Here is a 26,968-nt window from a genome sequence, read left to right as displayed (position 1 = left end):
GAAGGGAAGTTTGAAATTGAGCGGTTTGTCCAGGATTTTCCAGGTTTTTGCATTGGATGCAGGTTTGTGCTGCATGCACTCTAGGAACTCCTTCAGTCCTAAGGAAACCTGGACATTAGCCACCCCAGTAAAATAAGTTGTCTTAATTTTCTCAAATGTCATCCTATAACTTTTAGGTCTTTCTACATGTTAGAATTACCATTCTTTAAGAGTTCTTTAGGAACCATTATGAGTAAATTATTAAACCTCCGTGGAAAGTAATATAGCACAATCAACAACATCACAAATACACATACTCTCTGACCCAGCAAGTCTACTGCTAGGAATTTATCTTAAACATATACCAACCTTGTATAGATATGATTATTACCTGCAATATTGTTTGTAATAGTAAAAGAATAAAGAGGCATGTTAAAGAAATTATGGGCCTTTTCTCCCTTCCCATTAGGAACACAAAACAATAATCAAACAGACTTAAAAAGGTAACTCTACCAACTCTCAGAAACATAAATTAGCACCATAAGATGAATAGGAATTAGTACAGCCACTCTGCAATTTACAAGGCAAAAACGAAAGCGGGATGACACAAAACAGCCAGGAAATAATTTTTCTACCAAATTTGTTAGCATATGCTTGTCAGAAAACCGTTTTCCAGGTCATTAGCTAAATTCTTTTTACAGCCCAGTAGTGGTATCAGGAAGCTTTTCCGAGTGTCCCCAAAGATTGCCCTGGGCTTGTCAGAAACTGGATAGGAGTTTGAAATTGAGCGGTTTGGCAAGGATTTTCCAGGTTTTTGCACTGGGATACAGGCTTGGGCTGCACCCCAGGAACCCCTTCAGTCGCAAGGAAACCTGGACATTAGCCACCCAAGGACCAGGCTACACAGTGAGAGAACTTAGACCTGCGCTGTCCGACACAGCACCGCTCGCCAGATAGGGCTATTTACATTCACATTAAATACAGTTAAAAATTCAGTTCCCCGGTGGCAGTAGCCACATTACGAGTGTTCCACAGCCGCAAGTGGCTAGTGGCTACTGTATGAGCGCAGATACAGAATCTTTGCATCACCTCAGGAAGTCTATCGGACAGCGCTGACACAGATGAGTTTTTTTTTTTTTAAAAAAGCTTTAAGCAGCTAGGCTCCACTATCAAAAATAATCAACACACGTCATTACTCTTTCCAAATATTTTGAGGGGGAAAATTATGCTAAGAAATACCAAGTAAAAAAACCTGCAAGGCACGTGCCAGCAGGCTTTCTCAGAGAACTCACTCGTAATTCCCACGGCGGAGGCCGTCCGTCTTTCTGTGGCACATAACTCCTCAGACTTCTAGAACTCAACGAACTCCTAAAGAGGTGGGCAACCGAGGGCAAGACCCCAGAGATTTAACTGCTCAAAGCTGCCGACGCCTATATTCATAGGGCAGGCGAGCCTCAGCTCCGGCCTCCACAGCTGACGCCAACCGGGTCTCGCGCGCCCCTCGGTCAGGCGCTTGCCACAGGCTGGGAGCGCGAAACCGCCCCTGTGTGCGCGCTCCCGCACGCGCGCCGGCCCGCGGCGCGAGAGGCTCTCTGCAGCCAATGGGGCGGGGCGCCGCGCGCCGGAGGCGGGGCCGTGACGCGCGCGCCTCGTGACCCTGCTCGCGGCCTGCGCCCAAGGAAACCGGAAGCGGCAGCTGGCCGCAGCACCGATTAGGGGCGGAGAGGTGGAGGTCTGTACCTTGGGGTTCGTGAACCCCGCGATGGACCCGGACCGGACAGTCGCGCGGCGGAGGTCATCGTTGCTGCTGCTGCGGCTGCTGCTAGTGGCGCTGCTGTGGTCGGGGCTGGCTCTGGGCACCTTCTCCTTGGGCAGCAGTCCCCACCGGGTCCTCCACGACCTCTTGTCGGAGGAGCAGTTGCTGAAGGTGGAGGACTTGTCCCTGGCTCTACTGCAGGGCGGAAGCATGGGGCCACTGTCACTACCCCCAGACTTGCCGGATCTGGATCCCGAGTGCCGGGAGCTGCTGCTGGACTTCGCCAACAGCAGCGCAGAGCTGACCGGGTGTCTAGTGCGCGGCGCCCGGCCGGTGCGCCTCTGTCAGACCTGCTATCCTCTCTTCCAACAGGTCGCCAGCAAGATGGACAACATCAGCCGAGCCGTAGGGGTGGGTAGAAGGCACACCCGGGACCTCTGGCGTGGATTGTTGGAAAGGGAGGAGGATGGAATGATGGTTATCTCGGGGTGGGGGGGGGTTCAGTTTCCCCTTTTGTGAGAAAAAGAGGTTGGATTGGGACTGTGGAGTTAGGGGCATCAGAAAAGTGGGTGGCATTATGGGGCGTGGGGTTTGGATTTTTGCTTCCATGGCTGCTGTTGGGCATCTTTGGGTACATATTTGCAGATAGGTATGACTAGTTTTCTTGGGGCTTCTGCACCCCAACTCTACCTTTCGTCACCTCTTTCCCCCCAGTCTGCCACAGCTTCTTCCCATCTCCACCTGGAGTTCCCAGGAAGGACTCTTTCCTGAAACCCCAGGTGGAGTGGGGAAACTATAGTGTGCTCTTGGTAAGGAGCTTGAGCTCTGTAGCCAGGCATTTTCAGATCCACCACTTTCTAGCAGTTGGACCTTGGATTAATTATCTTGGAGTCTATCTTGGAGTTTCCTCCTCTGTAGAATGGAGAAAAACCGCTGCCAGATGTGACTGTTAAAAAAATAAAAAGAGATAATGCATGAGAGTTCATTTTAGTCATTAATACAGGCTGGAGCCATTCTGCCAGGAGACCAGTTCTCTGCTTATTAGAGGTGTACTCTGGGCAAGTTATATTCTCTGTAACTGTTGTCTCATCTGTAAGATGGGGATGAGAGGAACTCTTAGAAAACTATTACTACACATAGTAACAGTTCTCAGTAAATGGGAACTAAAATTTTACAAAAGGGTAAATCTGCCTTCCACTCTTGGTACTCTTTGAGCTCTCTGGTCATGTGGTTGGTGCTGTGAGGGTCTTAATTAAAAGAAAGAAAGAGAAAGAAAGGAAGGCAGGGAGGGAGGAAGGAAGACAGGCAGGCACAGACATGTCCTCGTTCCTAAGTACCTTAAAGCGGCTAGAGTAGGAAAGGATTAGTGTCAGGGCTGGTGGGAGTCATGAGGTATGGGCTGGATATGCCTTGTAAAGGAAAAACAGGAGAAATGACTTTGCGATTATGGAGTGGAAAGTTCCTCTTGTACTGGGAGAAAAAGTCTCATGAAAATGTGGTTGGAATTATTTCATAAATCATAGTTGATTTGACAAAATATAAACATATATAGTTGCATCCTACTTTGTCAGCTTGATATTACTTGACATAAATATGTATTTTTTACAAAAATAGGGAATTTATTTGCATTAAATAAATTCTGTGGCCAGTCTCTGTAAAGAGCTACTTTTCAAGGTACTTTAAGTAAATGTAGACCTACATGTAGTATTTTTCAGGCATACTTCTCCTGGGTATAGCAAGGGATATGTGTGTGTGTGTGTGTGTGTGTGTGTATGTATATATATACATATATATATATATATATATATATAGTATCTCTCACCATGATTTTAAAGTAAAACACCAAAGACTTGTCCCTGTCAACTACAGCAGGATATGATATGGCATCATATTCTGTTTTAAGCAGTTAGGTGCATTGTTCTGTGGCCAGAATGACCGTGAGTCCTGAAGCAAAGCTTGGATCTTTTGAGGCAGCAAACACATTCCTCATTTGTGTAGTTTCTGTGGAATTAAGAAGAGGTTAAAAAATTACCCCAAACTCTGGTGGCACAGTGATGGGCATCTGTGGGCCAATTATGGGCATATTTGTATACGAATTTCCACATGAATTCCCTACTGCCTACAGGAGGCTTCCCAGTGTGGAGACGGCAGAAACTTGCTTCCTCTGCTTTGTGTCTGATTCTACCAGTGACCTGCACACCCAGCTCGCCTCACTGTTGTGTGAAGGAACGGGGTAAAGAGATAAAAAGAGGCAGAAACCCCTTTCCCCAATCCGTATTTCCTCTCCAACTCATCCTAGATCTTGCCTACCCCCCATCCCCTTTCCTCAGTAGAGCTGGATGTGGTAGCTCAAAAGCATGATTTCTGCAGTTGTGAGGTACTTCGTGGATTTTATAGGCCTTTTCAGATTGGTCTGGGAATTGAACCATTATGTGTAATGATGAACCTATGGAAAATTATGTCTGAGTTTCTTAGGAGTGAACTTAAAGGAATCAGTTGTCCTTTGTGTGTGTGTGGCAGGGAATTGTTTCTGGAGAGTAATGTATTTTCTTTGACTCACATAGACTCAGTCTTTCATTTAAATAAGCTTAATTAGCAAGCACATGCTATTCTTAAATATTGGGCTGGTTAAAGGGTATTTGAAGGAAAAGGAGGGTAAAGTCCAGGCCTTAAACTGTCAGTGTAGTTGGGGAAATAAAAATAAATCTATACTGAGAAAAAGAAAAAGGGAAAAAATCATCAATGTGAGTGTTATAAATTGTACAATAGGATTTTAGAACAAAAGAGTGAAGGAGATGCTGAATTAAAGGAGGGAACAGAGCAAGGTGGGGTTAATCAGAGAATACCTACAAGTGGAATTATGAACAAGACATTCTTTCTCACCTCTTTAGGGTGAATCAATGTCCATGGATTGATTGAGAGAGGAGGGGAGTATAACAAGGAGAAAAAGAATCAAAGGTAGAAATTAGTAAGCTATTTCTGTGGTACAGCAAGCTGATTCATTTAACTGTAAAAGAGTTATCTGATGAGAATTCTATTTTCTAGTCACTTCCTCTTGGAATTACTGGGTCAAGGACTAATAATATAAAACTAATATAAAACAAATAATATCATTTTATTATCTCAAGGTAAAGAATACAGTGATTTGTGAAACCTGAATAGTAGAATTGACGGATTCCCTCTTACTTAGAGTCATAGTTTCTTCTTTAATTTAAACTGAAAAGAGATGTAGTTTCATTGAGCTGTTCAACATCACTAGAGTGGTTGCCAGGTTGCTTTGGCCCCCCAAATTCTGAATTGCTAATCTTCATCTTATTATACTTGGTTTGTTTAAAATTTATATAAGCAGATAGACATATAGATATGTATATATATATTACCTATGATTGGAGGTATGTATCTGGAAGTGTTCAACATAGTTTTAGTCTCTTTCATTGGAGATCAGAAAATGTAGTGCTTCTTTTTCACTAAAAAAAAAAATTATTGAGTACCTGTTATGTGCCAGGGTAGTGGTAGTAACTAGGCATATAGCTGTGAATGAGCAGAGCTTGTAGTCTGGTAGGGGAAACAGACATTAAACATATTGTTATAAAAGTAATTATTTAATTCAAGTGTGATAAGTGTTGCAGAGAAAAAAATCCCAGATGCTGCCAAAGCATATAACAAGAATGCAGATCTTGAGCATTCAAGATCAGCTGAGAGTAGATAGAAGTGGTCAGTGATTAAAGCTGACACCTAAAATTTGAGAAGGTTGGGGAGGAGAGAGAATGTATACATGTTACGAAGTAGCAGATGTGAAGACTCTGAATGGGAGTCTGGTATGTTTAAGGACTAGAAAGAACTCAAAGCACTGTGAGCCAGGAGGAGACTAGTGATCTGAGCCTGATGAAGTGGGCAGGTGCCAGGTCATATTAACTGTAGGGTATTACTAAGGGTTTTAGTCTTTGATTTTAAAGCAGTGTGATATTACTGAAGGGTTTAATTCTGTGAATGATATGATCCGATTTGTACTTTAAAAGGTCATTATGGCTACATGAGAGAAAATGGAGGGGACAGGGACGGGGGAGGGTAGGGGAATAGTATGTGTGGGGAAATGAATTAAGAGACTCTTACAGTGATGTGAGAAATGGTGGTGGCTAGGCCACATGGGGGCCATTGTGATGGGGAGAAATGGATAGATTTCAGAGATGTTTAGGAGGTAGAACTGACAAAACTTGGTAGTTAATTGAATATGGAATATGAAGGAAAGGAATGATGATTTCCAGGGTTTTAATAAGAGCAGCTTAGTGAATAGGGTTGCTATTTACTAAGATGGAGGGAGGAACCTGTTTGGTGGGGGAAGATCATGAACTTGATATTGAACTTGTTGATTCTGAGGTGTTTATGAGACATCTAGGTGGAGATATTGCATATGTGGTTGGATGTGTGTGTCTAGAGATGTGGATTGGGGATAATAGGTTTGGGAGTAGTCAGCTTAAAAGTAGTGTTTGAAACCATGGCATGATGAGTTTGAGTAAGAAGTGAGAATACATAAGAACTGCTGGGTTGAAGATTTGGTTAGAAGATAAAATATTGAAAGAGACCAAGAAAGAAGAGTCGGAGAGATTAAGAAAAATCAGGAGAATGTGCTGTCCTATAAATCAGGGAAAAGGGAAGGGGTGGTTATTTGTGTCAAATCCAGCTGAGAGGACCAGAAGTGAATCTATCAACATTGGCATTCTTGGTGCCATAAGAGCCATTTTGAGGGAGCACTTGGGGGTGGGAGTAAGATTAAAGTAGATTAAATAATGAATGGAAGATGAGGAAGTGGGAATAGTGATGTTACACAACTAAAAGTTTGGCCATAAGGAAGAGATAAGAAAGGTCACTAAAGAGGAATTGAGACTCAGGGATTTTCTTTTAATTTCTTTCGGTTCCTTTGTCCCTCCATCCCTCTGTCTCTACTTCCCTTCTTCCTTTCTTAAGATGGGAGAGACCTGAACATGTTCAAATGCTGATAGGAAGAATCCTATAGAGAGAGGGAAGATATAGGAAACAGTGGGAAAGTAAACAAGGTCAGTTTTCCTGAGAAGGCAGAGTAGTTGAGATCTAAGGCATCCACAGAGAGAGAGAGAGATGAGCCTTTGACAGGGGCAGGCACGTTCTGCACTCTAACAGGAGGGTAGAAGGAGAGGTTGGGTGTAGAGGGGTAGGCAGATCAGAGTTTCAGCTTGATGGTCTCTGTTTTCACTGTCAACCAGGAGGCTAGATCTTCACTTGAGAGTAAAGGGTGAGAGGGATATCAGAGTTTCAAGGGAGAGTGGAGAAGATTGCAATAGTGGTGTTAATCAGGGGAGAATGAGCAGACAGGCAAGTGAGGAGTACAGTTTGGGATTATGGATTTATTGTGGAAATAATCTGTCTGGTTGTTTGCATTTAGCCAAATAGGCATGATGAAAGTGTATTGTTGGATTCATTGCGGTTAGGTTTCTGCTAAGTGGTTGTGACAGATTTGAGTTCTAAAAGTTCTAAATATAAACCAAAGGCCAATGTTTTTTGTCATATGCTAGGTGTTGGGAATACAAAGATATAAGACAAAGTTTCCATCCTAAAGGAACTTTTGTCCAAATAAGGAACCTAGACATATATAGGTGGATATCATGCTTTAAGAAACTGAGCCTCGGAGTGATTAAGTAACTTACCCAAGACCATGCAGTGAAAGAGGCTGGGTTTGAATCCAAAAGGATACTACTGCCTATTTCATAGAGTTGTTACAAGGATTAAGTGAGTTATACATTTAGAGCTTTTAGAACCATTAGGTATTCAAAAGTACATCATCGTTGTTGGGATTATTCATCACTAACCTTCCATTCTCACTGTTGCTACTATCTTCTCATTATACATGAACTATGGAAATAGTCTATTTAGTCTCCTGCTTCACCCTACATATTGTGACATAGACCTATGCTCTCCAAACTCTGCTTTTCATGCCATCTTCCTCAAAAATCTTAAAAAGTTTCCCACTGTGTGACTCTCATAACCCTTAAGACGTTTCATTACCTTGCCCTGACTTCTCCCTCTACTGCCTCTACTTTCATAGAGGTACCTTCCACTGGTCTCCTGAATACTCCCTGAATACTGCATAACCATTCCTACTTTCACCCCTTGATCATTTTATTTACCCCATTTTAAAACCTTCTTCCCTTTCTTAGTATAGGGCTTAGTTCAAATCCTGCTTCCTCCATGAACTCTCCTTATTTCTCCCAACTACTCTGATGTCTTCCTCAACTGAACTGTTCCGCACGTTGACCACTCATACAGGTTATTCTGTATTGATTTTGATTTTGACTTATTTTTATTTTTAATTTTTTCTTTGTACAGCAGGTTCTTATTAGTCATCAATTTTATACACATCAGTGTATACATGTCAATCCCAATCACCCAGTTCATCCCACCACACCCACCCCCCCGCAGCTTTCCCCCCTTGGTGTCCATACGTTTGTTCTCTATATCTGTGTCTCAATTTCTGCCCTGCAAACCGGTTCATCTGTACCATTTTTCTAGGTTCCACATATATGCGTTAACATACGATATTTGTTTTTCTCTTTCTGACTTACTTCACTCTGTATGACACTCTCTAGATCCATCCACGTCTCAACAAATGACCCAGTTTCATTCCTTTTTATGGCTGAGTAATATTGCATTGTATCTATGTGCCACATCTTCTTTATCCATTCTTCTGTTGATGGGCAGTTAGGTTGCTTCCATGACCTGGCTATTGTAAATAGTGCTGCAGTGAACATTGGGGTGCATGTGTCTTTTTGAATTGTGGTTTTCTCTGGGTATATGCCCAGTAGTGGGATTGCTGGATCATATGGTAATTCTATTCTTAGTTTTTTAAGGAACCTCCCTACTGTTCTCCATAGTGGCTGTATCAGTTTACATTCCCATCAACAGTGCAAGAGGGTTCCCTTTCCTCCACACCCTCTCCAGCATTTGTTGTTTGTAGATTTTCTGATGATGCCCATTCTAACTGGTGTGAGGTGATACCTCATTGTAGTTTTGATTTGCATTTCTCTAATAATTAGTGATGTTGAGCAGCTTTTCATGTGCTTCTTGGCCATCTGTATGTCTTCTTTGGAGAAATGTCTGTTTAGGTCTTCTGCCCATTTTTGGATTGGGTTGTTTGTTTTTTAATATTGAGCTTCATGAGCTGTTTATATATTTTGCAGATTAATCCTTTGTCCGTTGATTCATTTGCAAATATTTTCTCCCATTCTGAGAGTTGTCTTTTTGTCTTGTTTATGGTTTCCTTTGCTTTGCAAAAGCTTTTAAGTTTCATTAGGTCCCATTTGTTTATTTTTCGTTTTATTTCCATTACTCTAGGAGGTGGATCAAAAAAGATTTTGCTGTGATTTATGTCAAAGAGTGTTCTTCCTATGTTTTCCTCTAAGAGTTTTATAGTGTCCAGTCTTACATTTAGGTCTCAAATCCATTTTGAGTTTATTTTTGTGTGTGGTGTTCGGGAGTGTTCTAATTTCATTCTTTTACATGTAGCTGTCCAGTTTTCCCAGCACCACTTATTGAAAATACAATTATTTCCATTGTATATCCTTGCCTCCTTTGTCATAGATTAGTTGACCATAGGTGTGTGGGTTTACCTCTGGGCTTTCTATCTTGTTCCATTGATCTATGTTTCTGTTTTTGTGCCAGTACCATGTTGTCTTGATTACTGTAGGTTTGTAGTATAGTCTGAATTCAGAGAGTCTGATTCCTCCAGCTCCGTTTTTTTCCCTCAAGACTGCTTTGGCTATTCGGGGTCTTTTTTTTTTTTTTTTTTTGCGGTACGCGGGCCTCTCACTGTTGTGGCCTCTCCCGCCGCGGAGCACAGGCTCCGGATGCGCAGGCTCAGTGGCCATGGCTCACGGGCCCAGCCGCTCCACGGCATGTAGGATCCTCCCAGACTGGGGCATGAACCCGTGTCCCCTGCATCTGCAGGCGGACTCTCAACTACTGCACCACCAGGGAAGCCCTATTCGGGGTCTTTTGTGTCTCCATACAAATTTGAAGATTTTTTGTCCTAGTTCTATAAAAAATGGCATTGGTAACATGATACAGATTGCATTGAATCTGTAGATTGCTTTGGGTAGTATAGTCATTTTCACAATATTGATTCTTCCAATCCAAGAACATGTAATATCTCTCCATCTGTTGGTATCATCCTTAATTTCTTTCATCAGTGTCTTATAGTTTTCTGCATTCAGGTATTTTGTCTCCCTAGGTAGGTTTATTCCTAGGTATTTTATTCTTTTTATTGCAGTGGTAAATGAGAATGTTTCCTTAATTTCTCTTTCTGATTTTTCATCCTTAGTGTATAGGAATGCAAGAGATTTCTGTGCATTAATTTTATATCCTGCAACTTTACCAAATTCATTGATCAGCTCTAGTAGTTTTCTGGTGGCATCTTTAGGATTCTCTATGTATAGTATCATGTCATCTGCAAACAGTGACAGCCTTACTTCTTCTTTTCCAATTTGTATTCCTTTTATTTGTTTTTCTTCTCTGATTGCTGAGGCTAGGACTTCCAAAACTATGTTGAATAATAGCGGTGATTGTGGACATCCTTGTCTTGTTCCTGATCTTAGAGGAAATGCTTTCAGTTTTTCACCATTGAGAATGATGTTTACTGTGGGTTTGTCGTATATGGCCTTTATTATGTTGAGGTAGGTTCCCTCTATGCCCACTTTCTGGAGAGTTTTCATCATAAATGGGTGTTTAATATTGTCAAAAGCTTTTTCTGCATCTATTGAGATGATCATATGGTTTTTATTCTTCAATTTGTTAATATGATGTATCACATTGATTGATTTGTGTATATTGAAGAATCCTTGCATCCCTGGGATAAATCCCACTTGATCATGGTGTATGATCCTTTTAATGTGTTGTTGGATTCTGTTTGCTAGTATTTTGTTGAGGAATTTTGCATCTGTATTTATCAGTGCTATTGGTCTGTAATTTTCTATTTTTGTAGTATCTTTGTCTGGTTTTGGTATCAGGGTGATGGTGGCCTCATAGAATGAGTTTGGAAGTGTTCCTTCCTCTGCAATTTTTTTGGAAGAGTTTGAGAAGGATGGATGTTAGCTCTTCTCTAAGTGTTTGATAGAATTCACCTGTGAAGCCATCTGGTCCTGGACTTTTGTTTGTTGGAAGATTTTTAATCACAGTTTCAATTTCATTACTTGTGATTGGTCTGTTCATATTTTCTATTTCTTTCTGGTTCAGTCTTGGAAGGTTATACCTTTCTAAGAATTTGTCCATTTCTTCCAGGTTGTCCATTTTATTGGCATAGAGTTGCTTGTAGTAGTCTCTTAGGATGCTTTGTATTTCTGTGGTGTCTGTTGTAACTTCTCCCTTTTCATTTCTATTTTTATTGATTTGAGTCCTCTCCCTTTTTGTTAATGAGTCTGGCTAATGGTTTATCAATTTTGTTTATCTTCTCAAAGAACCAGCTTTTAGTTTTATTGATCTTTGCTATTGTTTTCTTTGTTTCTATTTCATTTATTTCTGCTCTGATCTTTATGATTTCTTTCCTTCTGCTAACTGGGTTTTGTTTGTTCTTTCTCTAGTTCCTTTAGGTGTAAGGTTAGATTATTTATTTGAGATTTTTCTTGTTTCTTGAGGTAGGCTTGTATAGCTATAAACTTCCCTCTTAGAACTGCTTTTGCTGCATCCCGTAGGTTTTGGATTGTCGTGTTTTTATTGTCATTTGTCTCTAGGTATTTTTCATTTCCTCTTTGATTTCTTCAGTGATCTCTTGGTTTCAGTAACGTAGTGTTTAGCCTCCATGTGTTTGTGTTTTTTACGTTTTTCCCCTGTAATTCATTTCTAATCTCATAGCGTTGTGGTCTAAAAAGATGCTTGATATGATTTCAGTTTTCTTAAATTTACTGAGGCTTAATTTGTGACCCAAGATGTGATCTGTCCTGGAGAATGTTCTGTGCACACTTGAGAAGACAGTGTAATTTGCCGTTTTTGGATGGACTGTCCTATAAATATCAATTAAATCTATCTGGTCTATTTGTGTCATTTAAAGCTTCTGTTTCCTTATTTATTTTCATTTTGGATGATCTGTCCATTGGTGTAAGTGAGGTGTTAAAGTCCCCAACTATTTTGTGTTACTGTCGATTTCCTCTTTTACATCTGTTAGCAGTTGCCTTATGTATTGAGGTGCTTCTATGTTGGGTGCATATATATTTATAATTGTTATATCTTCTTGGATTGATCCCTTGATCATTATGTAGTGTCCTTCCTTGTCTCTTGTAACATTGTTTATTTTAAAGTCTATTTTATCTGATATGAGTATTGCTACTCCAGTTTTCTTTTGATTTCCATTTGCATGGAATATCTTTTTCCATCCCATCACTTTTAGTATATATGTTTCCCTAGGTCTGAAGTGGGTCTCTTGTAGACAGCATATATATGGGTCTTGTTTTTCTATCCATTCAGCAAGCCTGTGTCTTTTGCTTGGAGCATTTAATCCATTCACGTTTGAGGTAATTATCGATATGTATGTTACTCTGACCATTTTCTTAATTGTTTTAGGTCTGTTTTTGTAGGTCCTTTTCTTCTCTTGTGTTTCCCACTTAGAGATGTTCCTTTAGCATTTGTTGTAGAGCTGGTTTGGTGGTGCTGAATTCTCTTAGCTTTTGCTTGTCTGTAAAGCTTTTGATTTCTCCATCGAATCTGAATGAGATCCTTGCCAGGTAGAATAATCTTGGCTGTAGGTTCTTCCCTTTCATTACTTTAAGTATATCATGCCACTCCCTTCTGGCTTATAGAGTGTCTGCTGAGAAATCAGCTGTTAAACTTATGGGAGTTCCCTTGTATGTTATTTGTCATTTTTCCCTTGCTGCTTTCAATAATTTTTCTTTGTCTTTAATTTTTGCCAATTTGATTAGTATGTGTCTTGGCGTTTTTCTCCTTGGGTTTATCCTGTATGGGACTCGCTGCGCTTCCTGGACTTGGATGGCTATTTCATTTCCCATATTAGGGAAGTTTTCGACTATAATCTCTTCAAATATCTTCTCAGGTCCTTCCTCTCTCTCTTCTCCTTCTGGGACCCCTATGATGCGAATGTTGTTGCGTTTAATGTTGTCCCAGAGGTCTCTTAGGCTGTCTTCATTTCTTTTCATTCTTTTTTCTTTATTCTGTTCTGCAGCAGTGAATTCCACCATTCTGTCTTCCAGGTCACTTATCCGTTCTTCTGCCTCAGTTATTCTGCTATTGATTCCTTCTAGTGTAGTTTTCATTTCAGTTATTGTATTGTTCATCTCTGTTTGTTTGTTCTTTAATTCTTCTAGGTCTTTGTTAAACATTTCTTGCATCTTCTCGATCTTTTCCTCTGTTGTTTTTCCGAGGTCCTGGATCATCTTCATATAATTATTCTGAATTCTTTTTCTGGAAGGTTGTCTATCTCCACTTCATTTAGTTGTTTTTCCGGGGTTTTATCTTGTTCCTTCATCTGGTACATAGCCCTCTTCCTTTTCATCTTGTCTGTCTTTCTGTGAATGTGGTTTTTGTTCCACAGGCTGTGGGTTTTTTCCCACAGTATTGTAGTTCTTCTTGCTTTTGCTGTGTGCCCTCTGGTGGGTGAGGCTATCTAAGAGGCTTGTGCAGGTTTCCTGATGGGAGGGACTGGTGGTGGGTAGAGCTGGGTGTTGCTCTGGTGGGCAGAGCTCAGTAAAACTTTAATCCACTTGACTGCTGATGGGTGGGGCTGGGTTCCCTCCCTTTTGGTTGTTTGACCTGAGGCAACCCAACACTGGAGCCTACCTGGGCTCTTTGGTGGGGCTAATGGCAGACTCTGGGAGGGCTCATGCCAAGGAGTACTTCCCAGAACTTCTGCTGCCAGTGTCCTTGTCCCCATGGTGAGCCACAGCCACCCCCCGCCTCTGCAGGAGACCCTCCAACACTAGCAGGTAGGTCTGGTTCAGTCTCCCCTGGGTTCACTGCTCCTTCCCCTGGGTCCCGACGCGCATACTACTTTGTGTGTACCCTCCAAGAGTGGAGTCTCTGTTTCCCCCAGTCCTGTTGAAGTCCTGCAATCAGATCCCACTAGTCTTCAAAGTCTGATTCTCTAGGAATTCCTCCTCCCGTTGCCGGACCCCCAGGTTGGGAAGCCTGATGTGGGGCTCAGAACCTTCACTCCAGTGGGTGGACTTCTGTGGTATAATTGTTCTCCAGTCTGTGAGTCACCCACCCAGCAGTTATGGGATTTGATTTTGCTGTGATTGTGCCCCTACCGTCTCATTGTGGCTTCTCCTTTGTCTTTGGATGTGGGGTGTCTTTTTTTGGTGAGTTCCAGTGCCTTCCTGTCGATGATTGTCCAGCAGCTAGTTGTGATTCTGGTGTTCTCACAAGAGGGAGCGAGAGCACGTCCTTCTACTCCACCATCTTCGTTCAGGCCCCTAGTTTCTATCTGTATTGATTTTTAAAATATCCAATCATCTACTTATAAGACTCTACTTAAGTAACTGGTTATACTTAGCCAGCTACACCCACTTAGAGCACTTCTTGTTGGCAACAGGTAGCTAGGTGAAATAGCATATATCAGTTACTTACTAGGTGCCAGACATTGTGCTAAGTGATTAACATATGGTATTTCATTTAATGCTGTACCTGTAGGACTCATGATCATGAAACTGAGCCTCAGAGAGTTTACCTCAGCTGTCCAAGATTACCAGCTAGTAATCCAGGTTTGTCTGACTCTTTAGGCCATGCTCTACTTTAATCTGGTGGGTAAATTATCACAAACCATTGTTTGATCTTTTATGAAATCTTCTTCTATAGCTGATATTGCTCTGAAAGCAATTCCAAGAAAAGGGCTTTTTAAAATGTTTTATTCAGGACTTCCCTGGTGGTGCAGTGGTTGAGAGTCCACCTGCCGATGCGGGGGACACAGGTTCGTGCCCCGGTCCGGGAAGATCCCACATGCCATGGAGCGGCTAGGCCCAGGAGCCATGGCCGCTGAGCCTGCGCGTCCGGAGCCTGTGCTCCGAACGGGAGAGGCCACAACAGTGAGGGGCCCGCGTACCACAGAAAAAAAAAAAAAAGTAAAATGTTTTATTCAATTTACTATTTTAAAGGCAAGCATTCATTTGGCTGCATGTTTTAATGAGAAAACAAAACTAAGCCACAGAAAGGGTAATCATCCCAAAATGATCTTCAGAAATATTTTAAAACAAGAATTCTGCTGTTAAGCCCTCCTTCCCTCTTTTCTTATCCCACATGGCTGATCAGTTCTTTTCTAGAGTTAACATATTCTCTCTTTTATTACTAATGACACTATTTAATTCCTTATCTGTATGTCTCTGGGGAGGTTTTGAAGACCCAGTGTTGATGGCATTCCTTTATACTCTTTGTATACTCAGAACTCCAAGATTCTTATAGTGCCGGGTAAACAGTAGGAGTTAAATAACTTTGAAAGAATGAAGAGTCAGCAGGACTTAGTTCTTTGCTTGGGGCAAAAAGGAAAGGAAATAGATAAGGATCCAATAATTTAGGAACTTGAATTTATTATTTGCATAGTGTGAGTTTCATTATTAAAACGATCTGTGGAAAGCATGTTCTTCTATCTGGGTACAAACTATTTCGGTACAAACTAGATGTATCACATTTTCTTGTGGGTTTTAAGATTTTGAGCCAAAAAATGTCCAGAAGATGAAACAATTTTTTTTTGTTGTTTTTTGTTTTTTGTGGTATGCGGGCTTCTCACTGTTGTGGCCTCTCCCGTTGCGGAGCACAGGCTTCGGACACGTAGGCTCCGGACATGCAGGCTCAGCGGCCATGGCTTACGGGCCTAGCCGCTCTGCGGCATGTGGGATCTTCCCGGACCGGGGCACGAACCTGTGTCCCCTGCATCAGCAGGCGGACTCTCAACCACTGCGCCACCAGGGAAGCCCTGAAACAATGTTTTGTGATCATTTATCCACCAAGTTTTTAAAAATGTGTAAATAATATATGTTCATTGTAGAAAAATTTAGTGTAAAAGAGGCAAAAAAGAAATTGAAAATTGCTCTATTTCCATTATTCAGAGATAACTACTGCTACATTTTGGTGAATAGCTTTCCAGAATTTTTTCCTGTGCGTAAGGAGTAAGAAATATTACTTGTGGGCCTAAGCAGTTGAGATTGTACCATAGAAGCAAGTACTTATTTATTTAAGAAGCAAAGATTTTCTTCCCTTGCAAGTGAACCTGGTGCCAATAAATGTTAGCTGCTATTGTTTTATTACAGTTGTTATTATTAATGACATCATTATTTGATTATAGCAAAAAAATTAAATGCTTATAATAAATATTTGAATTATTTTTATAAGGTTTTTTGCCTCAAGTAGTTGTTTGGGAAGTCTAAAAATATTCAGAGTGTATTTTTCTTTCTTTTTCTTTTGTCGTTATAGAATTCCTCAGAGAGTCATAGTTGTGCCAGAAGTCTCTTAATGGCAGATAGAATGCAAATAGTTGTGATTCTGTCTGAGTTTTTCAATTCCACATGGCAGAAGGCAAATTGTGCAAGTAAGTAATTCTTTCATTTTAATGTTGCTGTCATGGTTCAACAGTATAGATGTCATTTTATTTGAATCTGAAAATTTTGAATATTTTTTGTTACTAAGTTTAAATGAACTGTGATTAGCATCACGGTTTATTAGTGAGAAATGCTTGGGCAAATACTGAAAGGCAGAAAAGTGTAGCAGTTAACAGTGAGCTTTGCAGTCAGACAGATCTGGAATTTATTCTAAGCTCTGCCATTTATTAGCCCTAACCTACTACTGTCAGACCTTGGGCATGTGATTTTACCTCTTGGAGCTTCAGTTTCCTCATCCGTAAATTGGTGGTAATAATGGAACCTACTTTATATGATTGTTTTGAGGAGTAAATGAAATAAACTGTGTAAAGCACTTAGCTTAGTATCTGGCATATAGTTAATGTTCAAGGAATGTTAGCTGCTTAATATAATAGTAATTATGATGTTTATAATAATCTGTGATAGGGGGAGGTGATAACGTCTGTTCTACCAGTTTTGCAGGCTTGTATGTATTTGTATAATGAAATGAGATCTATTTTCAAGCATTCTTTAGGAAAATTAAAATCACTATTTCAATTCATAAGTGTTTTGACTACCAACTATGTACCAGGAAATTCTTATTTTCTATTCCTTATAATGTTTGAGGAAGGAAGTTATAGTTACAATATAACCTAAAGCAGACAAATAACTGCTATAATAAAGTTATAGAGTCTTGGGGAAGCTGAAAATAAATCAGATTGGAGAGAATTTGAAATACTTCCTGGAGGAGGTACCTTTTGATCCTACACTTTTGTGACTGGACATGATTTCAATAAGTAGAGATGAGAGGAAGGACATTGCAGATAGGGAGGCATCGTGAACAGAGGCACAGAGGTATAAAAGAGTAGTAGACGTTACAGGATGCTGGAAGCACAATGGGAGGTAAACTTGGAAAGGGAAGGTAAGACCTTGACCTATATAGTAGTTTATCACTTATGCCAACATTTTTCATACTGCCTAGAACACCAGCATAGTATTAAGAAATGGTTATATACTATAGTATCTTGGGAATTTACAATACACATAGAATATTAAAGGCAGTGAGAAGGACCATAGGTTAAAAAAAACTTTTAAACATCATTTAACCTAGCACTTTTTTTTTTTTAAACTACAAAGACCCTTTCTTTTTCTTTTTTTTTTTGTGGAACCCCATTGGAAGAGAGAGACCAGTGAGGAAATTCTTAACAATGGTTTAGGCAAGAAGCAAAGAAAACATTAAGTAGGGCATGGGCTGTGGAAATAGAAAGGATAGAGTGAATTAAAAATCTGTGTATCTGTAAGTCATTAAGGAGCTTAACTTTTTAAGGACTTTGTCTTTTTGTTTAGTTCATATGAAGAAAAACTGTAAATGGGAAAAAGACTCCCTGCTAAGTTTCTTTTCCTTTGTAGTATACCATGGATATTGAATATTAACTCTTTTAATTTTGTCTCTATTAATTCAAAATTTCTGGTAATTTGAACAGAGGCTTGACTAACAGCTAACTTTTTTTTAAAGCAAATCTTTACTTTTTTGGAGTAAAACTTTTTAGTGTAAATATGATTGAACAGAGTTTGCTTAACTTATACGGAAGAGCTGTTTTTAATTATTCTTAAGCCCTTCAGAAAAATCCATTGATGTAGGAAAAAATATGTTAATTGCAAATAATTTAAAATCAGTTAATTAGAATAAGTGGGGTATGTGTTGGGATTCACTTCTTTCGACTGATGTTACTTAATTTACATACTTGAGAGGTAAAGCATCTTTTCTTTAAAAGGTATTTTGTAATGAATTTACTAATTTAAAATAGCTTTCTTCTCTGGCTATTTAAAAAAAAATAAAAAAGAAAGAAAACATTTTGCTGCATATTACTCAGTATGGTAGATTTAAAACTCTTTAGAATAAATTCTTAGGGTACTTTTGTTTTTCTGTGAGGCATCCTATCTTGAAAATATTCCTTGATTGAACTTCTTCTGAAGAAAAAATGAAATGTTTACTTCCTAATTAAAATTAATTTGGCCAAAATATATGACCAAGCAAGGTGCAGAGAAATATGACATCTTTTGGAGAATTAGATAGCTGAGTGGGCAGGAAAGACAGGAAGACTTAGTTTTCATTCTGCTTACATTTGTACCCTTTGGATTGTATACCATAGCATTTAATACCTATCCAAAAATACATAAAGATTTTTAAAACTTGACGGACTGTCCAAATCTGCCATGATTATTCATATGTTAGATGTAATCAGAGAGATTGGCTATTTTCTTTTTCCAGAGTATGCATTTTTAAAAAGTTATCTTCCATTCATTGTTTCATTCACATTTTAAAATTTATCATAATTTATATTCTGTATTTTATATGGAAATAAAATAGTTTTATAAATTTGTGCTCCTCAGATGTTTTCCCTTGGGTATTCATTCTTAAGTAATCATCTAGGACTTCCCTGGTGGTACAGTGGTTAAGACTTTGCCTTCCAATGCAGGGGATGTGGATTCGATCCCTGGTTGGGGAGGTAAGATTCCACATGCCTCGAAACCAAAAAACTAAAACATAAAACAGAAACAATATTGTAACAAATTCAATAAAGACTTTAAAAAAAGTGGTCCACATCAAAAAAAATCTTTAAATAAAATAATAAAATAATCACCTTACCTAGAAATGAATAATCTTTACCAAATTACCTGGAAACACTTCTAATTATGTTTTCTACAAATCTCTGTAATGAAGATAACATGAACATTTTCTGAAAAATTTAAAGAATTGTTCAAAAAACTTTGCAATTTTTACCAAAATTTAATAAAGCATTCTTACTTGAGCAACATAGTCTTCTGTTACAAAGCAGCGAGAAAAGAAATTTGAATGAAGGAGAAAATGAGCTAAAGAAGGTGAATAGCAAGTCAGCAATTAAATTAAATAATATTTCTCAATGTCATGGCCCTTGGTTCATTTGAACTTCACAATAAGCCAAGCCCTGTGAGGTAGAATGGGGGCTCAGAAAGTGTAAATGAACTGCAGATCAAGAGCCTAGAACTAAAATCGGAGGGCTTTAAGATTGTTCATCTGAATAGACAGTGTTCATGAGTTAAGGCCTAATTTTGTTTTTAAAGTGCTATTTGACAAATTCATTGCACAGTCTCCATTTTAAGAAATATTAGCCCTGCACTTTAGCCCTACAAAGTTTAATATCTATGCTATATACATGTTTGATATCATGGAAAACCTAGTCTTTTACTAAAGATATAAATGTAAAATACTCTTTTTTTTTCTAAAGACCTATCAGTACTACATAAAATTAAAACTAGATAATGTGAAAAAAAAGTTTTTAATAGGGTTGCACATTTTCTAATGTTAATGGTCAGCAATGATCAGGAATCAGGCATCAGGTTCTGAGACAATCGCATCTCTAGCAACCAGATCTATTAAACCACTGATTTCATGGAATCCTCACTCTTCTATTTTCTTAATAAATAATGCTAAAGGCTTCTCTTTTCCTTTTACTTATAGGATAATCCATTTGTTACCTATCCAGTCATTGTTTTTTAAAAATCTTTGGCCTTTAGAAATAGGTAAAAGAATGAATACAAAGGATATTTACTCTTTTAATAAAATGGAAGAAAGCAATCATATCACACTATAATTTTAAATGAATTTGTGCCTGATCAGAAGTTTGCCTAGGATGTTGTCATTTTGTATTGTAGGAGACCAAAATGTGCCATCCCAAAATATGCCTCTTTGGCATAAGGATTATTTTGAGCTGATTATTTTGAGAAACCGCAGACACAGGAGAAGCTCTGAAAACAGAGTAGAAATAACCATTTTGTATGAGAAATTTATATTTATTAAGGAAATCTCCACCGGTAAGGGTGTCTCCCTCTCTGTACCAGGAAGAAAAGGATGACTTTAAATCACTAGAGAATCTTGTAAATGGAGAAGGCAGGGACATAATCTGCATAACCTTATGCTTGTTTACCTCACTTTTCCTGGTCATTTCCCCATAACTGACCTCCCCCACACCCATCTTTGCTTTTACCTGAAGATGATATTCAAGTCTGACTTCTAAGCCACCCCTTTGAGTTACTCAATTTCCCTTTGTATCTTCTGTGTATATGCGGAAGATATACAAGTTAACAAACTTCTGTTTGTTTTTCTCCTATTGATCTGTCTTTTGTTACAGGGGACCCAACTGAGAACTTACAAGGTAGAGGGAAAATTACGTTTCCTCCCCTACCGTATATACATGAAAACACAGTATAAATATTCCCCCCAAAATCTAGATTATTTGCTTTTTTATTTAAACATAAAAAGACTGGTCGTGCTTGCTTCGGCAGCACATATACTAAAATTGGAACGATACAGAGAAGATTAGCACGGCCCCCGTGCAAGGATGACACGCAAATTCGTGAAGTGTTCCATATTTTTAGCAATTATACTCCAAGAAAGATGTTAAAAAAATAAAAAATAAAAAAAATAGACATAAAAAAAAAAGACTGGTCAGTTTTCTCAGAACTTATGTAAAACTGTTAAATACAAGCTATGAACCCTTTTGTCTCAGTTAACTTATTGTGGTGATCTAGTTATTAAATTTGCAAATACAGAGCTGATAAGTGATGCCAGCAGTAGAACTCTTTAATGGTAAATAATCTGGAGTCTATTCAGTCTGACACCTAAAAGATAAAATGGGAAGGAAAAACATTACGAAGGAAGAACAAAAACTACTGAGGTGTTTTTAAAATGTGTTTTTAATTGAGACTTAAACCAATATGTGATCCATTTTGTAAGAATATATATTTTGATATAAAATGACTATTCCTTTTTCATCCTCTGTGCTAGAAAATGCAAAACTATAATTATATAAATATCTTTTTTTTTTTTTTTTTTTGCGGTACATGGTCCTCTCACTCTTGTGGCCTCTCCCGTTGCAGAGCACAGGCTCCAGACGCGCAGGCTCAGCGGCCATGCCTCACGGGCCCAGCCGCTCTGCGGCATGTGGGATCTTCCTGGACCGGGGCACGAACCCGTGTCCCCTGCATCGGTAGGCGGACTGTCAACCACTGCGCCACCAGGGAAACCCTATAAATATCTTTTAAAGTTAGTTTAAGGGGCTATTAAAATTTTTTTAAATAATATTATTAAAAATATAAACATAAAGCTATAAAAGCTAAAATATTGTTTAAAAGAATACTTTTAAAAGTAATACATTGCCCAAAAAAATCACCTTTCTACTTGATCTAGCTGTGGGTTGGCACGTAGTCTTTGCCATTATTACTTGATGAAAGGAAGGCTAGACACTCAATGAAAGAGAGTGCCATCCTGATACAACATTGTTAATCAAGTATACTCCAATATAAAAAAAAAAGAGTGCCATCCATTACCACTACCATCTATTTTATCTTTAGAATTTCTGTGTCTTTGAATGATATTAGTCTTCATCAGAAATGAGTTTTTGGAAACTGATTGAAACTCAAAAGGAGTGTACACAACTCTTCCAATTCATATTACAAATAACATGGAAATTAATTCTTGTGGAGAGTGACTGTTAAGAAGTAAAGAAAATATATCAAGGATTTCTCCTCTTCACAATTTTAAAGCTGTTATCAGAAGTGTATTGTTAACGCATATATGTGGAACCTAGAAAAATGGTACAGATGAACGGGTTTGCAGGGCAGAAATAGAGACACAGATGCAGAGAACAAATGTATGGACACCACGGGGGGTAAAGTGGCGGGGCGGGGGGTGGTGGTGTGATGAATTGGGAGATTGGGATTGACATATATACAGTAATATGTATAAAATGGATAACTAATAAGGACCTGCTGTGTAAAAAAAAAATTAAAAAATGTCTATGTTTGAAAAAAAAAAGTTTTTTTTTTTTAAAAGAAGTGTATTGTTGACATAGGGGTAGCCTGGTTATTGAGATGCTTCTTGGTTATCTGATGCATATGACAGGTGAATAATTAGTAGAGTGACCAGATTTGATGAGACTATGAATTGCTTTATGGTAAAGTGTTTTGGTACTTTGTTTTTGTTCTTATTTCAACTTTATTGAGATATAATTGACATATAACATTGTTTAAGGTGTACAGTGTGTTGATTTGATACACTTATATATTGCAGAATGATTACCACCATAGTGTTAGGTAACACCTCCGTCATGTCACATAATGACCTTTTTGTATGTGTGTGTGTGTGTGTGGTGAGATCATTTAAGATTTATTCTCTTAGCAACTTTCAAGTATAGAATACAGTATTGCTAACTAAAATCACCATACTGTACATTTGATCCCCAGAACTTATCTTACAGCTGGAGGTTTGTGCCCTTTGACTAATATCTCCCCATTTCTCCCACCCCCCAGCCTTTGGCAATCACCATTCTGCTCTCTGTTTCTAGGAGTTCAGCTCATAGTTGACTGTACATGCAGGAATTTATTTCTGGACTCTCCATTCTGTTTGATTGGTCTCCTTTCCTCTGATAGGAGAAAATCTTCCCTAGTTGATGAAACTCCTGGAGAAGGGATTTATGACAACTGATTTTCTTTTGGAAGCTCTGTCTTCAAGCAGATAAGGGGAATTCACAGAAAGCTTCTCTCTGCCTTGGCTATTTTCCAAGTGCCGTCAGCTCAGAATAATCCATATGGCAAATATTCTGCCACTCTTCACTTTTTATGTCTTGATTCTTTAAAAATCAATAATAAAACTTGATAGTTAACCAGAAGATCAATTAATCAGAACCCATCTTTCCCATATTTTATCTAAATGGTAACATACTAAGCATTGGACTCATTTATATCTTATAACTTAAAATGTCCTAGTTTTCATACTTATTAAACTTAATTATGTTGTTTAAGTACAAAGTTCCCATAGTTTAATACTATGTTTTCTGAAGCTTGCCCTGTTTTTCAGAAATTGATAATTGTCTCTGTTGTTCTCTATAGAATTAGTTTTGAAAAACAGCAGAGATCCTTATACAAGCTCCTAATAGATGCCAAATACTTTATCTAAAGATGCATACATAATTCCTGTTATGATATTTAGTGGGTTTCTATGTAAGGTCTTAACTTGAATCCTTAACACCTTTAAGAATGCCTCTTGAGCTGATGCTTGAGCCCTCACTGAGAAAGAAGCTATGCTAATCTGTCCTTGATGAGGCTGCATTGATTATCTGAGATGAGGAAAATTCATAATGACCACTTCACTTAGTGCTTATAGGAATCTTTAGTACTACTAATGTTTCTTTTTTTTTTTTGCGGTACGCGGGCCTCTCACTGCTGTGGCCTCTCCCGTCGCGGAGCACAGGCTCCGGACGCGCAGGCTCAGCGGCCATGGCTCACGGGCCCAGCCGCTCCGCGGCATGTGGGATCTTCCCGGACCGGGGCACGAACCCGTGTTCCCTGCATCGGCAGGCAGACTCTCAACCACTGCGCCACCAGGGAAGCCCCATATAAATTACTTTTTTATAAAGAAATTATTTCAGTTACATACTTTGTATAGAAGTATGAATCACTCACATTCATGCTTTATACTGCTTTTGTAAGACAATCCAGGGACACACACACCCCCATGTTGTGCATGTCATTTGCCATGATGTGGCTCATTATACACAGATGTACAGTTGTTGTGGATGAAATTGTATTCCCTGTACTTCCCTCCAAAATGTCAACTACAAAAACTGAAAACTTCTTCAATCTCGTTAGCACAATATAATAATATTATGCATATTTGTAACTTTGTTTTTATTTATATATACTCTATCTCGTGTAAAAAGATTCAAGGCTACTTTGTGATGATGTTAAACCAGGATTAAGAGAGACTTATGTTATTTTTTTTTTTTAAGAATTTAGTGTGTGAACTTTTTGAAAGCCAACAGAGAGAGTAACATTTTTAAATAGTAAAGGAAAAATGGTATAATTAGGATAATACTTAATCAAGAGCCTGGAAAGTATATTTTGTATTTCAATGCCTTACTAACTTGATGTATGATCCTCAGTATATTACTTTATTTCTCTAGCTGTTTCCTAATTTGTGAAGTGATCCCTCAGATTTTTAAATGATAAGGTGAACAGTCAGAACAGGACTTACATGCTGGAGAAGATAAAGCTGCAGAGAATGTAGAGTGTGTGAGTTCAGAGAGGGAAAGACTCTTGGAATAGGTTCATCAGCAGAGCCCCAGGTATGCCAGGTGCAGGCCAAGTCCTACACTAGGGGCCATGTAAGGGGATGAGTGGGGCTGGATTCCAGCTCAGCTTCTGGAGGTAGGAGCACTTTTTTGTAAATAATCTACCTGGACGGAATGTCTTTTTCCAGTTTGCACAAAGGAGTCTTTATGTGATAGTTGCTGCCCTGTTTACCAGTTTTAGGCTTCATCTCAGTTGCCAGCACTGATCAGTTGGTAGCGACTGCCTGAATCCCTCCATGGTGTAAGATCTATGGGTGGTGGAGGGAGGAGCAGTGGCATGTATTTATTGATTCCCAGTATTGAACTTTAATTGTCTAGAGTGTAGATGTTTTATATTTGTAGTGTTTGCAAGTTTAGGCTCAGGAATCAGACTGAGTAGAAATTCCAGGTTTTTACTTACCAGTTTTATGACCTTGGGTAACTTCTTAATTCCTCTCTGCCTTTGTTCCTTATTTAGAAAATGGAGATGATAGTTCTTGCCTCATAGGATTGTTGTAAGAATTGAATAAATGTGTTTAAAGTACAAGCATGGCACTTGGAACATGGCAACTACTCAGTTAACGTTAGCTTTCATTGTAGTGATTGTTGTTTATAATAGTGCATGCATCATATAGTGTGTCATATCCTGATGTCTACTCTAAGGGAGGGAAAAAATCTTTTTCCTCTATCCATTTTAGGTTCTCTGGCTGGAACTCTCTAATTAGACTGGCCAAAGACGGAGTAACAAGAGAAAACAAACAGAAGTTTATTAACAAGTGCATTGCACATGTACACACGGGAGCACCCAGTGATGAGTAACCCAAATGGATGGTTAGAATTTGGGTTTATATACCATCTTAGGATAATCAGAGGAGAAAGGGTTTTGGTCTTCTGGATGAAGGAGGCAAGTTATGGGAAGGTGACCAGGAAAAGTATGGTAAACGGGATTGTTTAGTAAGGTTTGTTACATAGACTTAAGTTAGAACCATCTCCATTGGTAAGAGTTAGTTGTTAAGAGTCCTCCCTTTTCTTTTTCTTGAGAGAGAGAGAGACATCTTTACAAATGGAAATTTCCTTTACAAGTGTAAATTTTATCTACAAAATAAAAACTTGTGCCCTGTTTTTAGAGTTTTTCCTGAATCTGTTGGTTCTTAAAGGCCTTTACTTTTTTAAAATTTATTTATTTTTGGCTGCGTTGGGTCTTCGTTGCTGTGCGCGGGCTTTCTCTAGTTGCGGCGCGCGGGGGCTACTCTTCTTTGTGGTGCGTGGGCTTCTCCCTGCAGTGGCTCCTCTTGTAGTGGAGAATGGGCTCTAGGCGCGCAGGCTTCAGTAGTTGTGGCACGCGGGCTCAGTAGTTGTGGCTAATGGGCTCTAGAGCACAGACTCAGTAGCTGTGGCACACGGGCTTAGTTGCTGTGCAGCATGTGGGATCTTTCCCAACCAGGGCTCGAACCCACGTCCCCTGCATTGGCACGCAGATTCTTAACCACTGCGCCACCAGGGAAGTCCTTAAAGGCCTTTAGCTCAGAATAATCCATATGCCAAAGAGGCATATTTTGAGTTGGCATATTCTGGTACTCTTCACTACCTATTCTGTGTATCTCTTATCCATTGATTTCTTTCTGTTTGCATTGCCACCTTTCTCCTGGATAACTGCAACAGCCTTGTATCCTGTCTCTCCCCTCCCAGTTGAAAGATCATAATAGATGGCCCTGAGTGTGTATAATATACAGCTCTCAGTTAAATTTAAGAAGAACAAGAGTATGGTTGAGTACTAGAGAATAGAAAGTATTTGAACATCCCTTGTGGAGTAATTGGTAGGGCATCTACAAGGATTGTTTTGTGGCCCTGAAACTAGTTTGAATTGAGTCCCCTCGTTATAACTTTAGAATTTTCTATAATAGTGTTCTACAACCACAATTGGGAGTAGAGAAAGTTAATGAAGGTTTTAAATATTTGTGAGTATGTGGAATGTAAAAAGGGCAAGGATTCTAGGAAAGTGAGATTGAAATGGTTGACTGTGAGTTCCAGGATATGGTGCCAGGCACTTGAACCTAGATCCCAGAGGGTAAGCTGAGAGCACAGGGAGAGGTAAAAGCAAACTGAGGATAAAGAATAAGTTCATCCAAGAAGGGAGAATAGATTAAAAAATTGTGCCATGTTCATACATAGAAATAGAAAACAATTCAAAGGAATGAACTTGCTAAGTGAGAGTAGCAAGTTGCAGAGGAATATCATTTATGTAAGATTTTTAGAAAAACATAAAACAAGTGTATTTATTTCCAGATTTTACTTGAAGTCCCTTTATCAGTATTTTATGCAAGATTCTCACCAGCTTGTTTCTCTGGTCTCCCAACTCACAATAGATTAGAAAGAGCAGATTTTAAAAGATTAACCTCTTAGATGCAATAACTGACCCACTAGTGAAGATGGAAGAGACCCAGAACTACTAAATGTAACACAGAAAACAATCAAACAGCATATGAATTTAGCTAAAATTAATG

General features: G+C 39.0%; 2 protein-coding genes and 1 non-coding gene across 3 annotated transcripts in view; 2 read left to right on the top strand and 1 right to left on the bottom strand.

Annotated features, from left to right (window-relative positions):
• Window positions 1–1,525, bottom strand: part of NR2E1 (nuclear receptor subfamily 2 group E member 1) — a 105,984-nt gene extending 104,459 nt beyond the window's left edge. The window contains exon 1 of the mRNA XM_060283747.1: window positions 1,272–1,525. The gene's annotated coding sequence lies outside the window, so the exon portion shown is untranslated. The remainder of the gene's footprint in view (window positions 1–1,271) is intronic.
• A 131-nt stretch (window positions 1,526–1,656) lies between these two features.
• Window positions 1,657–26,968, top strand: part of OSTM1 (osteoclastogenesis associated transmembrane protein 1) — a 39,803-nt gene continuing 14,491 nt past the window's right edge. The window contains exons 1-2 of the mRNA XM_030882900.3: window positions 1,657–2,146; window positions 16,172–16,286. Of these exons, the coding sequence (XP_030738760.1) occupies window positions 1,742–2,146; window positions 16,172–16,286 (520 nt within the window). The 5' untranslated portion in view covers window positions 1,657–1,741. The remainder of the gene's footprint in view (window positions 2,147–16,171; window positions 16,287–26,968) is intronic.
• Window positions 20,625–20,731, top strand: LOC115867029 (U6 spliceosomal RNA). The gene has a single exon (XR_004044937.1). It is a non-coding gene; the product is annotated as a U6 spliceosomal RNA (small nuclear RNA).

This window comes from Globicephala melas, chromosome 14, assembly GCF_963455315.2.
Source record: "Globicephala melas chromosome 14, mGloMel1.2, whole genome shotgun sequence".
Classification (NCBI taxonomy): domain Eukaryota; kingdom Metazoa; phylum Chordata; class Mammalia; order Artiodactyla; family Delphinidae; genus Globicephala; species Globicephala melas.
The sequence above is the reverse complement of the archived record's forward strand: the minus strand, read 5'-3'. Positions and strand labels throughout refer to the sequence as shown.